This window comes from Alligator sinensis, unplaced genomic scaffold (genome assembly GCF_000455745.1).
Source record: "Alligator sinensis unplaced genomic scaffold, ASM45574v1 scaffold601_1, whole genome shotgun sequence".
Taxonomy (NCBI): domain Eukaryota; kingdom Metazoa; phylum Chordata; order Crocodylia; family Alligatoridae; genus Alligator; species Alligator sinensis.
In genome coordinates, this window is record NW_005841905.1 from 276,211 (window position 1) to 290,148 (window position 13,938).

The 13,938-nt window shown below is 42.2% G+C and overlaps 1 protein-coding gene across 1 annotated transcript in view; it reads left to right on the forward strand.

Annotated features, from left to right (window-relative positions):
• DPP6 (dipeptidyl peptidase like 6) overlaps positions 1-13,938 on the forward strand; it is a 298,726-nt gene that overhangs the window by 67,797 nt on the left and 216,991 nt on the right. Inside the window, exons 4-5 of the mRNA XM_006018553.3 lie at positions 2,463-2,557; positions 7,083-7,157. Of these exons, the coding sequence (XP_006018615.1) occupies positions 2,463-2,557; positions 7,083-7,157 (170 nt within the window). The remainder of the gene's footprint in view (positions 1-2,462; positions 2,558-7,082; positions 7,158-13,938) is intronic.

Here is a 13,938-nt window from a genome sequence, read left to right on the forward strand (position 1 = left end):
TTTCCTGCAAATAAGGAATGAGTCACTTTTCTTAAATTACAGCAAATGAATTTCGTTGTGTTTTATTGATTGCACATCAGCAGTGGGGATACATTGCACACAGAGATATAATGATGCTCAACGGTTTTGCTTGTGCTCAGGTAAAGTACCGTGTATCCTTGATGTAACACGGTAGTATTGTCTTGTGGAAGGAGTGCCGGACTTGGACGTGAAACACCTTGGTTCAGTTCCTAACTCTGCCTTGCTTTGGTGGGTAATATTGAGCTAATCATTTCCCATCTTATGGCTCAATGCTTTTATTTGTGAAAGGGGGGATTATGACACCGGTCTCATTTGTAAAGTGCTTTTAGATCCATGGATCTACAACCTAATGAGAAGAATTAGGTATTATACATTTATATTGTAGTTTCATAGACTGGTATTGCTGATCACGAGTCTGGAATATTTTGTCTTGAGCTAAGGTTGAGCTAGGTTCTTAGAGTTCAAGATATTGTTGCAATAGGGAGGATGTCCTCAAAGTAAAAGTATTCTGGAGACTTGAGGCTGCTATAACTCTGGCTTGTATAGGTAACCCTGCAGGTCTTGATCAGTCCCTCCAGAGTACATGTAAGCATTGATGCTACCCCTTTCCTCTGCATGTCCTTTCTAATTCTCTAGTTAATTATGCCATAGATTTAAGCAGAGGCACAAGAGGATAGCTCCGCACATGGGGCAACTGTATCTCCCCGTTGCTTGTGTCAGTGGTACTGGCAGATGGCAGCGGCAGCAGCTTGTATTTTTCCAACCTCCTTCTTCCCCTGCTGTTTTCCTCTAAATCAGTGCCTAGAGCTGCTACCTCCATCACCCTGCCTTAGTCCTGCTACTGGACATGTGCAATATGTGCCTGAAAGAGATCTATATTAGAGGTGGTTTTGAATGTACATTAGGTTGAGACTGGGATTTGAGGCCAGAATAAGACTAGAATTCAGGTTTTGATTTGACAGTTTTGAAATCTGGTGGTCCCTGTCTGTGAAACCTTGGGGGATGAGGGATTTTGCCTGCTGATATTGAGCTGAAATGTCTTAAATACCACTGCATCCAAACCAGGACTGGTGACAAGCTGTGTTTGGTTTGAGACCGGTTTAAACATAGGTTGGGGTATGAGGAGTCACAAAGTCCCAAGGCATTTACATTTGATTTTGTCCCATTTTCAATCTTGTCATCCTCAAATAATTTCTAGGTAATTCAAGAAGTCTGTCATCTTTAACATAGTTGATGTGGGTTATGGCTGTAGTAACTAAATAAGACAGCAGTTTGAGAGAGGAAATGAAGGCCGGCTTCCCTAACTGAACCTGGAGGGGAAGTTTAGGTTTACTGAAGTTAATAACCCAAGTCAGTAATTCAGCCAGATCACAGAGAGCAGCAGTGCTTCTCTTGTGTGAAAACTTCCATGGGATCTGTTGATGACAAAGCGATCAGGACTTCAGTTTACTTGAGAGGCAGCCACCCCTGCTGCAGCGTGCTGTACTGGGACACAAGTTTGTTCCTGACTCAGAGAGATAAAAGCAACCTTCAAACAGCCTTTTGTGCCATAGCTTGGTTTTTTCCTGCTGGTTTAGGAGCTGAGTGCTGTCTGCACCTGACCCTCCACTAGTCAGATCTGAGAAGAACAGTTCATTTTATTGTTTCAGTGTTGTTATATTATTCTAATAACTCTACCTGGTCCATCCTCGTTCGGTTTGTATTGCATCCACTTGCTGTATTCTTGAGAGTCCCCACACCCAGAAATGACTTCTTGGTCACAGCAACAGCCACACCACGATGGGCCCTGTTCCTCGATTGGGATTCCCAGAAAGTGCCACTGTTGACATAATTAATAACAAGTATCTACCAATTACTTTTTTTTGCGACATAGCTATAAATTATGCGTGTGGTGCCATGAAGCAATAGGCAATTCCTACCATATTTCTGCTCCAGATACTAGTATGCAGGAAGGAAGAATGTCAGAGTCGGTAATAATTGCCTCAACACTATTGTGGTAAAAAATGATCATTTGTGGATGCATAGTAACTGACTTGGGAACCAAACCCAATGTGGAGCAAGCTCCCACAGAGAACTAAACATCTCAAACCTCGCTGTTGTCTGCTTTAAGGCATTTCTTTGACCGTGCCCCCTCTGCAATAAAAATATGGGAGGGCAGTGGCCAGTGTGTGCCAGAATAACCACTCCTTTGAAAACATGGGGAGAGGATGGGGTGGGAGAAGAAACCTATTCCAGATGTTATTCATGTTACTTAATACACTACCAGAAGGTGCACAGATACTTTGGTGATGGACAGAACAGAACAGAACGGAAGAGATCAGAACAGAGGCGTCATAACAACAGGACATTTCTCAACAGCTCTGTTTGGCACAAATCTGTAGTTAAGTCTGCATAACTCCGTTGGTGAAAATCTGGCTGACTTCTTCTCTTTTTCCCTTCAGATAAAGAATTCATTTATAGAAATCAGAACGGCACCGTAATTCTGCGGAACGTTGAAACAAACAATTCAACGGTATTAATAGAAAACAGAAAAATTGTAAGTATTTTCTCTAATGAACAAGATAATTTCAGAGTTTTTGTGCATTTGGGTCAATAAAGCGGAAAATGACTTTTAGCTTTCAACTTCTTGTACTGTCAAGCAGAAGCAATAAACTTGTAATACCGTGGGCTAAGCAAGGATAATGTGAAACTGAAACCATGCTTTCTCCATTAAGGTAGGAGCTCAGTTTCCTTCATTGTACTAAAAACACTCCACAAATATTTGAAGCAAGTCTTGCATATAATATATAATTGAAAGATAAAGAGCAATTTTACACATTTACTTTTCAGAACATCGCAATAATGTGTTTATAATTTGCCACAGATTGCCGGGATTTTTCTCAACTCCTCTCAAACAACTATTTTTTCCTACACTTGGAGAAATGCTGATTTCAACTTTTATTCAGATGATGACAGTAAATGTTGTTTAACAGGGGAGTTTCTGAATAGCGGGACATCACGTTATATGAGGCTACTGAAAAAAAGCATTATTGGAATACGGCACTCGTAAACAGTTATTGAAGTAAATTGAGGAATCTGTGTTTAAGGCAGAATAGTATCCATGTAGAAGATAATGAAATGTTTTGTAATGTTAATTCATGTACCAAATGAATCCCAAATGAAGTCAGAGGTTACTACTTTAAATACTAAGAGGTTATCAACATTTCCCAGGAAAAAGAATAGGTATGTTAGTAAATGCCAGTTGCCTGATAAAGTGTAGTTTTGCACTTGCAGGGGCAATGAATTATGAACCCTGTTGCTTTTCTAAGATCATTGGTCATGCATTTGAACTAAACATTTCATTTATTTGATCAACTAAAAATTATTATTTTTTTCTGTGGAGGGGACAAAGTAGAAACAAAGATAAATATTGCAATAAATTGGAGTTTAGGGAACAGAAAATGTGCATCAGCCCCCAGAAGCTGGAGGGAGCAGGGTTGAATGTTAATGACATTCCTCAGCCTGACAAAGGGTTTTTAAACCCAAAAGCTTGCTAAAACGGTTTTCCAACTATTTAAGTTGGTTTAATAAAAGATTGATATTTGTTATTAAACCAACTTAAATTCACCCATGAAACCTTGTCTGCCAGTGACATTGTGCGTCCTCCACTGATGCTTCAGCAAACTTCAAGAAATGTCTGTGGGACTGAACTATTAAGCCTGTTAGAGCTGATTCCTACAGGTTCCTGTACCACTTAGCCCCTTTAGCAGAGACCTTGAGGGCAGGTAGGGATGGAGCAGCAGGGCTATGCTTAAAGCTGAGGGGTTTGTTTTCTATCCCTCTGTGGATGTCCTCATACTTCTAGGATTTCCCATTTCTGTTGTACCTCATTCTGCTCAGTCAGAGGAGAAGATCTACAGCCTCAATGGTACCGTGTTCATTATTTAACATTGGTGCTCTGATATAGGAGGGTTTGATTTTTTTTTCTTGCCATATAAATCTCTTCCAACCTTCCCTCCTAGCCACCCCAGCTAATATCATCCCATTTTGCTTTCTGTTCCACTTACTGGAAGCAGCCTTTAAGGAAGCCATTTAGCCAGCCTCTTTCGTTGGGGAATCCCTCACAGGCAATTAAGCTGCCTTTCTGCCAGTCTTGACCTAGTGGAACGGTGCAGGGTAACACTGCATTTCTCTTCCTCCAGGTTTTGGCTAAATGAAAAATGGTTCTCTTTCCAAAATGCAGGCCGCACATCTGTTTGCAAATGCAGTGCAAAGCCAAAGCATGCTCAACACATTTACAGAAGGGGTGTAGTGAATGAGTCTGGAAATTACAGCATGAACTCAGTCTTTGGGGGGGAAAGGGAATAGAAACACATTTTTGCTTCAAGAACACAATAAGAACGCATTCAAAATTGCCTTTGCTCTACAGCAATCTCATATTGTTCATACGAAGTGCTCATATGATACGGATGTTTGAAAAAACACTAAGCATCCACTGCTGAGGGGCTGATACTTGAGCATTTTTTCATTGTACTGGATCCAGCCTGATAGGCCACGTTTTGATTTAATCTTCACACCTTGCCATATCTCCCAAACTGTACTGCTCTACCATTACTGTGAAGCCCTTCTTATAAGTACTTCATCCACAGACAGGTGCTGCACATCTAATTACATCAGTCACTTATTCACTGGCAATTTTACAGGGGAAGATCCACCAATTCAGTTGAGCCACAGAGTCATGGCCCAGAGCTAAAAAAGGGGGACGATAAATCAACAGCATATGCTTTTAAGCACATGCTGCTAGTACTCTGATGTATGTCTTGAGCATGTGGAAGTGGAGTCTGGTTCAGGTTTGCATTTTTCTGCTTGTGAAAAAAGGCAATTGCCATCCATAACTTTTTTTTTTGGGGGGGGGGGGGTTAAAGGGGACATGACTCCATTTGCCATCCATACCTTTTTTTTTGGGGGGGGGGGGTTTAAAGAGGAACTGTATCATAGATCAGATGTCATGTTTTTACCCTAGAAAAAAATCCCAAGCCCCCTGTGTTCTCTTCCTTTCATTTTCTGTCAGCCTTCAGTGTCTTGAGTTAAAGTGTAACTATCTTTTTTGCCATGAGAGTTGAATTGAGTCTTCTCCAGTACCAATGAGTTGTGCTATTTGGGTCAGTGCAGAACTGTCTCAGGTCTCATGCCTCCTCCCATATGGTGTAAGAATATCATCATCCCAAGTCTGTGACTCTTTCTTTTACACATTGTCTGCTTGGCAGTGCCATGTGTTGGGCGTAGACTAGCTGGAGGCATATGTTGAACTCTTTTTCCAGCTGCATGTGATGACGGTGTTTACGGCTGTTCTGTGCTGTTCATCCCACAGAGAACTGCACTCTGTCTAAAGGAGCTGCCTAGATTTGTTTAACACCTAACAGCTCTTCACTGAACTCATGCTTTTTTTAATTTGCTATGGCTTTGAATAGACTTCACTGTCTACTCTTTAGTCCACTGCCTCTTGATTTTTCCCATTCAGGTAGCCCACTTCTTTCCATCTCTGCAGCTGTCTGGTTGCCCCCAAAACATATATGCATTCTGCAGAGGATGGAGCAAGAAGCTCCATGTGGCAAACCGCACCTTTGCATCAGAAAGCCACTGCTGTGCCTTGCTTTGACATGCTGCCTTTCTCTCCTTGCATCCTGGCCTTGTGTTGCAACTTGGCCTGTCCTCCTTCCTCTGCATTATTGCTATATCTGCAAACAAAATCTGTCTTCATGCTGATGGTGCTGGCAGGCACACTCTTCCTGGCACCCCTCCACTCTAAACTGCTTTCTCTGCTCCCTGCCTTCCTTTGCCTTTGGATGTCCCATCTGATTCCTTATGTGCTCAGGCATCTCAAGTACTCCTACTGACCTTGCAGAGGTCTTCTGCTTCTGCAACACTATATATGTTCCCCAAGCCCAAGGTCCCCCTCTGTTATGCTACTAGGTAATCTTTCAAAGAATGCCGTCCAATTTGTCGGATAGGAGAGCGAGGCTTAAAAGCAAGCAAAAGAAAGGCATACACAAGTGACCTCTTTTTGCCTTTGGCATGATGTGAGCTGGCAATATGTATTAAAACGCAGGGAAGAGCCATCAGCACTATAAAAGTTAGAGGTAGCGCAGGAAAGAGAAAACTCTGGACGAGCATTATGCATTTCAGGATCTGCTCTCTATTAATTCTAATAGAGCTAGAATTTAACTGTCTGCAAAGTGCTGAGCAAAAGGGGAGGTCTGCAGAAAGCTCTGGGAGCAGTCCCTGAAGAATTTTGAGACCAGGACAACTTTTAAGGCACCACTCCCTTAGAGTAGGGGGTAAGCAGTTGTAACAGTTTGCTGATGACCTGTGATCCAGTGATTCTGCTACTTGGACCAGTGATTCTGATACCACCCAGTTCCTCCAGTTTGGGAGGAACTGAGTGGTACCAGCTTTCCCCTTTTCTCTTCCTCCTCCAAACACATTCCTGCCCCTCTGATGCAGTTCTGCACTGTAGGTTAGCACCTTAACAATTCTGAACTACGCAGTTCTGCACTGCACTTACTCATTATGGTAAGGGGATGGGGAGCTCGATTCCTTGGGCAGCTTCATTGACCAAGTCACAATGTAGTTTTTATATGTCACCATATGGTGTGCTGGATATGTTCCATACCCTGCTTCCTGCTTGAGGAGTCCACAACCTAAGAAGGTGCAAACATTGGCTCAATCTTGTAAAAGTGGATGCAACCTCCTCTGCGTGGCATTATCTTTGGTTTCATCCCCTTGTTTTAGTGCACATTCACTCTGCTCCTCCTCCAACAACTTTTTTGGTGTGGCTTCATGTAACTGGTACTGGAGATGGACACAAACATGAGGGAAGGGAATAACCAAAGGACAGAAATATGTGAGAAAGTGACACAGAGTGGTGCAGATTCCTAGCTCCACCTGCACGTTTTTGGGGTTTGCAAGGGATAATCAAACAGCATTTTTCTCCCTGTACCTGCCCACAAATTAATTCCAGACATGGGTTGTTTTAAACCTGTAAAATTACGTGTGTATTTTAATATCTGTTTGTTTTCTAGGTTTCCTTAAAAGCTATTCGGTATGAAGTGTCACCTGACCGGGAGTATGCACTTTTTGCATTTAACATTGAACCGGTGAGTAAATTGACTTGATTTTATTTATTATTTTATTTATTGACATATTTTATTAGTCTTCCTTCCTCCCCCACCAACTTTGATGATACTGATACACTGCTCAATTCAACTGATCACTTTAAAACAAATAAACCAAAAAGCCCCTTCACTGCTACTGGATATATTTTCTAAGCATGTCACACTGCCATCTAGTAGATGGCAAAGGTATAAATAACACCACTGAGAAAACATTGTCAGTGCCTGAGTTTTATAGGCTTTGGGTGGGAGATTATAAGGACATGTCTTTGCTACAAGGATTTCTGTTCCCCCTTTGTGTAATTTTTTTCCATGTCTCCTTTCTCAGTCATGCTATAAATTTCTTCCCAAGAACAAAAAGCAACTGTCAGTGTCTCCCACAACCGAAATAATACATTAATTATGGTGTCACTGTTCCCAGTGCTGCAGTTAAGGTTGAGCTATCACTTTCATTATAAACCAGTTTCTTCAGCAGCTTAGACATAAATCACCTATAAAAATTCACCCCAGGTTACCACAAAAAGATAGACCAGGGCTATCTTTTCCTCCAAATTAAAAAGGAAATAAGTGCTAACTGATCGTTTTTAAATGATAATGAAGTAAGAGTGAAATTTTGTAGCCTGGGATACTTTTGGGGGGCTTGCATGAAGCTTATTTTCCTTGATCACCTAGTATGTAGGAAACCTGAAAATTTTGAGTGATGAGTGGTTAGCACTGTCTGGGGATGTTAATAAGTACAGAAGTTTTGCTTTAATCATTTATAATAGCACCAGCATGATACAGTAGAAATAGCTCACCCATTGTCTCTTGGAGTCTTGTGCTTAAATAATGCAACAAGTTTTAAGCAATTACTGAAAGGACTGGCAAGTTTCTATTGCTTTGGAGAGATCAGGCAGAAAGCAGGCAGGATACCAGCCTAGGGTGTTTGTACACACCACTTTTTTGCCCTTTCTGCCACTAATTTGTTCACAAGTTTTTGTAAGTGATGGCCTGCTTTGTCAGATGCTATGAATGGACTTGAAGAGAGCATGGGTGCTAAAGAGAAAGGAATAAAGTCATTTAAATAAGAAGGGTAGAAAGCAGGGGAGGAAAGGATAGGAGGAGGGAGCGCTGCTGAGAAAGGCTAAGATAGTTGAAGAGATTAAAAAGCTAAACAAAGTAGTAAACACATTGAGGGACACAAGGGTTATAGAAGCTAGTCCAGGTAAGACTAGGGATAAGAATCCAGAGTCTCTGTAGAAACCATACTTAACACAGTCCAGTCTGTGGACGATTGCTCGTTTCACGGTTCCATGTTCCAGTTTTTCATTAAAGTTTTGTTGTTCAACAACAGCCGCTCTGAGGTCAGCGGTGAAATGTCCAGGGAGAGAAAAGTGTTCTGCCACAGGCTTGTCTGTCTTTCTGGAATCGATTTCAAATTGGTGTCCATTCATTTTTTCAAACAGAGATTGCCCTGACTGCCCAATGTAGACCAACTGCAAGCAGGTGATAACATATATGATGTTGGTAGAGAGGCAAGTAATTAGCCCCAGATGTTAGGACCCATGTTGTTTGGTCCACTGATGATGTGGTGTGTGTTGATGAGGGGGCCCAGCTGCATCTGGTTCTGTAGCAAGGCCTGGTGGCTTGGTGAGAATAGGAGTTAGGTAGTCTGTTGCTGGAGAGACACGTGAGGTTGAGGGGCTGCCTGTCCTGCTTCTCATCTCACTTCTTCATTGGATATATACTTGAGCAACAGTGGTATGGCTGACAGTAGAGTAATGCCTAGAGTTAGATTAACGTCATGTGGAATGGCATTGGAAACTTTTGGAGTCATTTGCATGGACTGCTTAACCCAGGAAGCAACCTGCTGAGAAATAGTCCTTCATTCAGATTGAACTGAACACAAGTGAAAAACCTTTTCTTAATGCTCACGTGTGCCAAAGGTTAGAACTCTGCTGAAGAAGTCATTGCAGGGTTTTAAGGAAAGAGTATTTGAAGGAAAGAACTGTAAGGACCATCTAGTCCAACCTCCAACATAGATACGGGATGTGCTATTCCTAAACCATCCCAGACAGATGCCCAGCCTCTTCTTGAAAACCTCCAATAAATGAAAATCCATAACTTCCCTGCCTATCTTGTTCCATTGTCCTACTGTTCTTACATTTGGGTTTCTCCTGAGAGTTTATTTTAGTCTCCTTTGCTGCAGGGTGAACCCTCTGTCTCCTCTCCTGCACTCCTTAGCAAAGAAGTATTGGACTTCTTAACCTTTTTCATGGCAGCCTTTCAAATGTTTGAAACTGTTGTCTTGTCCTCTCTACTTCCCTCCACAAACTCCTTTCTCTGGACAAAAGATATCTAACTCTCTTATCTTTTTCCAGCTATTATCTTTGTCACTTGCTTTTGGATCCTCCCCTGCTTTCCTACATTCTTCTTAAAATGCAGCTTCCACAACTGGACACAGCACTGCAGCTCACACCTAAAGAGCACCAAGAAGAATGGTACCGTTACCATTACCTTTGGTGTTTAGCATGCAATACTTCTATAAATGCGGCCCCAAATTATGTTTGCTTCTTTAGCAACAGCATCACAATAGTGGATCATTTTGAGGTTGTGATCCAGCAAAACTGCCAGATCCTTCTTGGCAGTTACCCACCTTCTATATGTGTGCATTTGGTTTTTCTTTCCTAGATGTAGCCCCTTCCATTTGTTTTTGCTAAATTTTTGTTTGTCATTGATAGACCAGGTCTCTCATTTATCGGTAGCCCATTGACTTCTAATCCTATCTTCCATGATGTTTACAGTCATCTGCCAACCTGATCAATAAGCTCTCTTCATTCCTGCAAACAAATAATAAAAAAAAAAGGTTAAACAGCTCTGGACCCAGAACAGGCCCCTATGGAAACCCATGTGAGACCTCCTGCCATTCTGACATTGATCTATTTATGGCTCCTCTTTGCTTGTGGTTATTTAATCAATTCTGTATTCACCTAGTGGCAATTCTGTTTAGCCCAAACAGAAACATAATGCAGCTGGGAGCAGTAACGGCCAGCACGATCATGCCCACCCCAAGTCAGCACCCAGGGCAGCTGCCATAGTCACCCCACCCCAGTTGCACTAAAAAGCCCACATTTTTACAGCTTTCTTAGAGAACGCCACGTGAGAATGTGTCAAAAGCCTTTCTAAGGTCATTGTATATTAAGTCTACTGTATTTCCCTCATCTACTAAGCTAGATATCCTGTTTCTCTTACATTTTAAAAAGCATTAGTATAGAAGAGCCTGCCTAATGTTATGATTTCACAAGCAGAAAGGAACTGACCTGTAGAGCTCCTCTTGTAATTATTATAGGGATTGGCCACTCTGGAGGAAAAAAAATTATTTGAAACACTGCCAATTAAATCACTGAATTTGCATGGTTCCCTTCTGGGATTAACATCTAGAGAAAGCTCTGGGGAAAGAAAACCTCTTGGTTACCTTCAAATACTTGTGACCATATTGTGGAGAAGAAACCACAAATTTCCTCTCCTTATCATCTTCCCCCAAAATGTACATGAAACTCCAAAGATCTGCCACTGGCCAAGAGTCCCAGCATGTAGATAGGTTGGGGGAAGTGGAGCACCAGCTTGGGATACTGATTTTGAAGAGGTTGCCAGCAGCATCTCACAGCCCTCTGCCACAATCTCCTCCCTATTCTCAGACACCCAAATTGCTAGTTATGTCTCTGCCAGGGCCTGTTCCCTTGCGCCTCTTCCATGGTCCCTTGTAAGTCAAGTCTGATCCCTGTTTTCAGAAGAATTCGTCCTATAGGCGGTGATATGTTCTTTCCACATGTCCCTTCCTTCTTCACCTCCAAACTTGGATGGAGAGATCCATGGAAATTAAAAAAAATAAAGAATGTTTTTTGCAACTATTTAGTTGGTCTAATAAAAGATATCACCTCTGCCAAAGGTTCTGCATATTTTTTGCCTGTAGACCAACACAGCTAAAACCTGTATCCCTGAGATCCATGGAAGTTTTTCAGTGGGATATCAGGGATCCTTGCAAAGAGGTTTCTCAAATGTGCAGTGGTAGAGAGCAATGTGTATTCATGCTTAAGAGTCCTTCCTGATGCCTCAAGCTATTAGGAAAGGAAAATGTTAGCTTTAAGAATGGAAATGACCCTCTACACAGATTTGGGAATGTTTCATACTTCTGCTTTTATCACCTTTCCTACATAATCTGTAGTCCTGTGTGTTGTTAGCCCCAGCACCCAATTTACAAAGCTAGGCACCTAAATTAGGGGGCTCCTCTTTGTATCTGAATGTTCAAATGAACATTTAGACATCTCAAGCAGGCATTTGAGCATCTAAGTGCTGACTTGAGAACCATGATGTAACATTAAGGCCTGTAAATTAATACAAATGTGCTCAAGGCATTCATATCTCAGATTGTTACAGCAACTGTATTTAAACATACAGAAGAAACCTCTAATTTCTTAAAAGGAACCCCTCCATATTTTCAACCTGGCAGTTTATTTATTTTCATACTTGAATCATTTACCCATAAACTTTGTTTGTGGCTCTTTGATTATTGGGATGTGCAATAACTAGTACTCAATTACTTATCCAGATTTATTATCATTTTATATGCAGACTGTGGTTGTAAATGACCTCACATATCAGTAAACATTTCTTATTTTCTCATTTGCCTAGTCAGATAAAATTAAAACGCTGCTGGTTTCTGCAATGCGGAAGCTCCAAAGAATTGATTGTCTCTGGACCATGGGGAATTGCAAAAGCCAACAGAAAGTTTCAGGAACTATGTTAGCTATTACATTTTCACAAGTTTTGGTTTAATTCCGCAAGTTCTTTAAAAAATAGTGCAAACTGGTACACTGATTTTATACAAAGTATAATAATGTTCTTAAATAAGGATTTCTATTAAATCATTCATATATACAATATATTTTATTAATAAGTAGTATTGAGAAGTTGTTGGCCTTGTTAGTCTGAAGTCAAGCAGAAGGCAGGGCAGGTTGGCACCTGAAAGACTAACTTTGTTCAAAGGTACATGAGATTTCATAGGGAACAGCCTACTTTGTCAAATGCTTCCTGAACTTTCTTCTACCTCGTGCTGAGGAAGTCCTACCGAATCTCAGTGTGGTTTCAGATCATCTCATGGGGCAATTGACATGATTAGGGACTTACCAAATACATGATTTGACGGATTTCAATGAAATTGTGTTGTTCGCTGTCTCCTGTGAAATAGCCAGTTCCCTGCGTAAAAGCACAGGGAGCCAGCTATGTTCAGCGAGCTGGCAAAAAGCCAGCAAAAAAGCTGCCATGGGGTCAGGCACGCATGGCGCTGCAGACCCCAGCCTGCTGCCCTCCATGCCAAAGCCGGGCTCTGCGCAGCACCCGCCTCTCCGCCAGCCCAGCTGCAACCCACCTCACCTTGCCTCTGAGCTGAGTCTCTGAGCTGAGGCACCGGGGTCTGAGAGCAGGGGAAGGGGAGCAGTTTGTAACACCCCTCCTGACCCTTTAGCGGGGGTCCCTGCCTCTGCCTTTGCCTCTGTGGCATGCACCCTTTCATGGGGCTCAGGGGACTGGGAACCAGTGGCAGCTTTTATAACTGAAGACACAACCACACAGGAAGGCCCTTGCCATCTCTCCACTTTCCTGTGGCCCCAGCACACTGTCCTGGGATGACTGTGTCCATATGGCACATTTACCAGCCAGCCCTGTGCTCTGCTGCTTTCTTTTACCCCCATGTGCCACCAACCTAGAGCCCCTTTACTATGAAGGCAGAAGGTAACAATTCCCTTTCCCATTCTCACTCTTCAGCATCTGATAGCATCCTACTTCTCACCTTGTCTCTCCAATATTAGAAAGAATGTATTTATATATATATATATATTTCCAATGACCTATTACATTCCCAATCCAACTGTGGAAACCTCAGTGACTGTCTACAAGTATCCCTGGGCCTATTGGGTACAGGATCTGTTTAATCGTTACACTTAAACTGTTTGTTTACTCAGTAATTATCACCCTCCACCCCTTGAAGAGGGTGATAATTACTGAATTAACAAGCCAGGCAGCTCCAGCTAGAGCTTTCAATCAATGCCTTGGAGGGCAGGACTTGCAGCACTGCTTAGCCAGTCAAAGGCATTGGGGTGGGAGTGCGTTTTGCTCTGCTTTCAAAATGGGAGCCCCGGCCATGATACGACTATGAAATCGGGGGACCCAGCCATGTTACAGCTGTGTAATTGGCCACCAGGGCCCATGAATTTGGTAGGTCCCTAGACATGATCTTTGTTACCCTCCAGGTCCAGAAAAAGTGTTGGAAACAACATCGGGCTTTCATTGACCTTACTAAGGCCTTTGACTCTGTCGATCACAAAGCCTTGTGGAAAGTACTGCCCAGATTTGGAATCCCTGAGAAATATTTCAAGTTCCTGAGTTCATGACTTCTCCATGACCAGATGACTGTGACTGTTCTTTGTGGAAGATTTGAGACAGATCCATTTTTCATCCAAAGCGGGGTCAGGCAAGTGTGTGGCATCACCCCAATTCTGTTCTTCATTTTTTGACCATCATTCTGGTTCTCATTAAGGGCCACTGACATTCCAGAGTGACACTGAATACTGAATTAAGGGAGTGCCTTTCAGTCTGGGGTATTTTCACAAAGACCAAAGAATTCAAAACAACCATCCTTTATCTTCGATATACTGATGACTTTGCCATCTTTACATACACTGAGGAAAACCTCTAGACTGCAGTGGATGTCTTTGCAGATGCCTGCTGA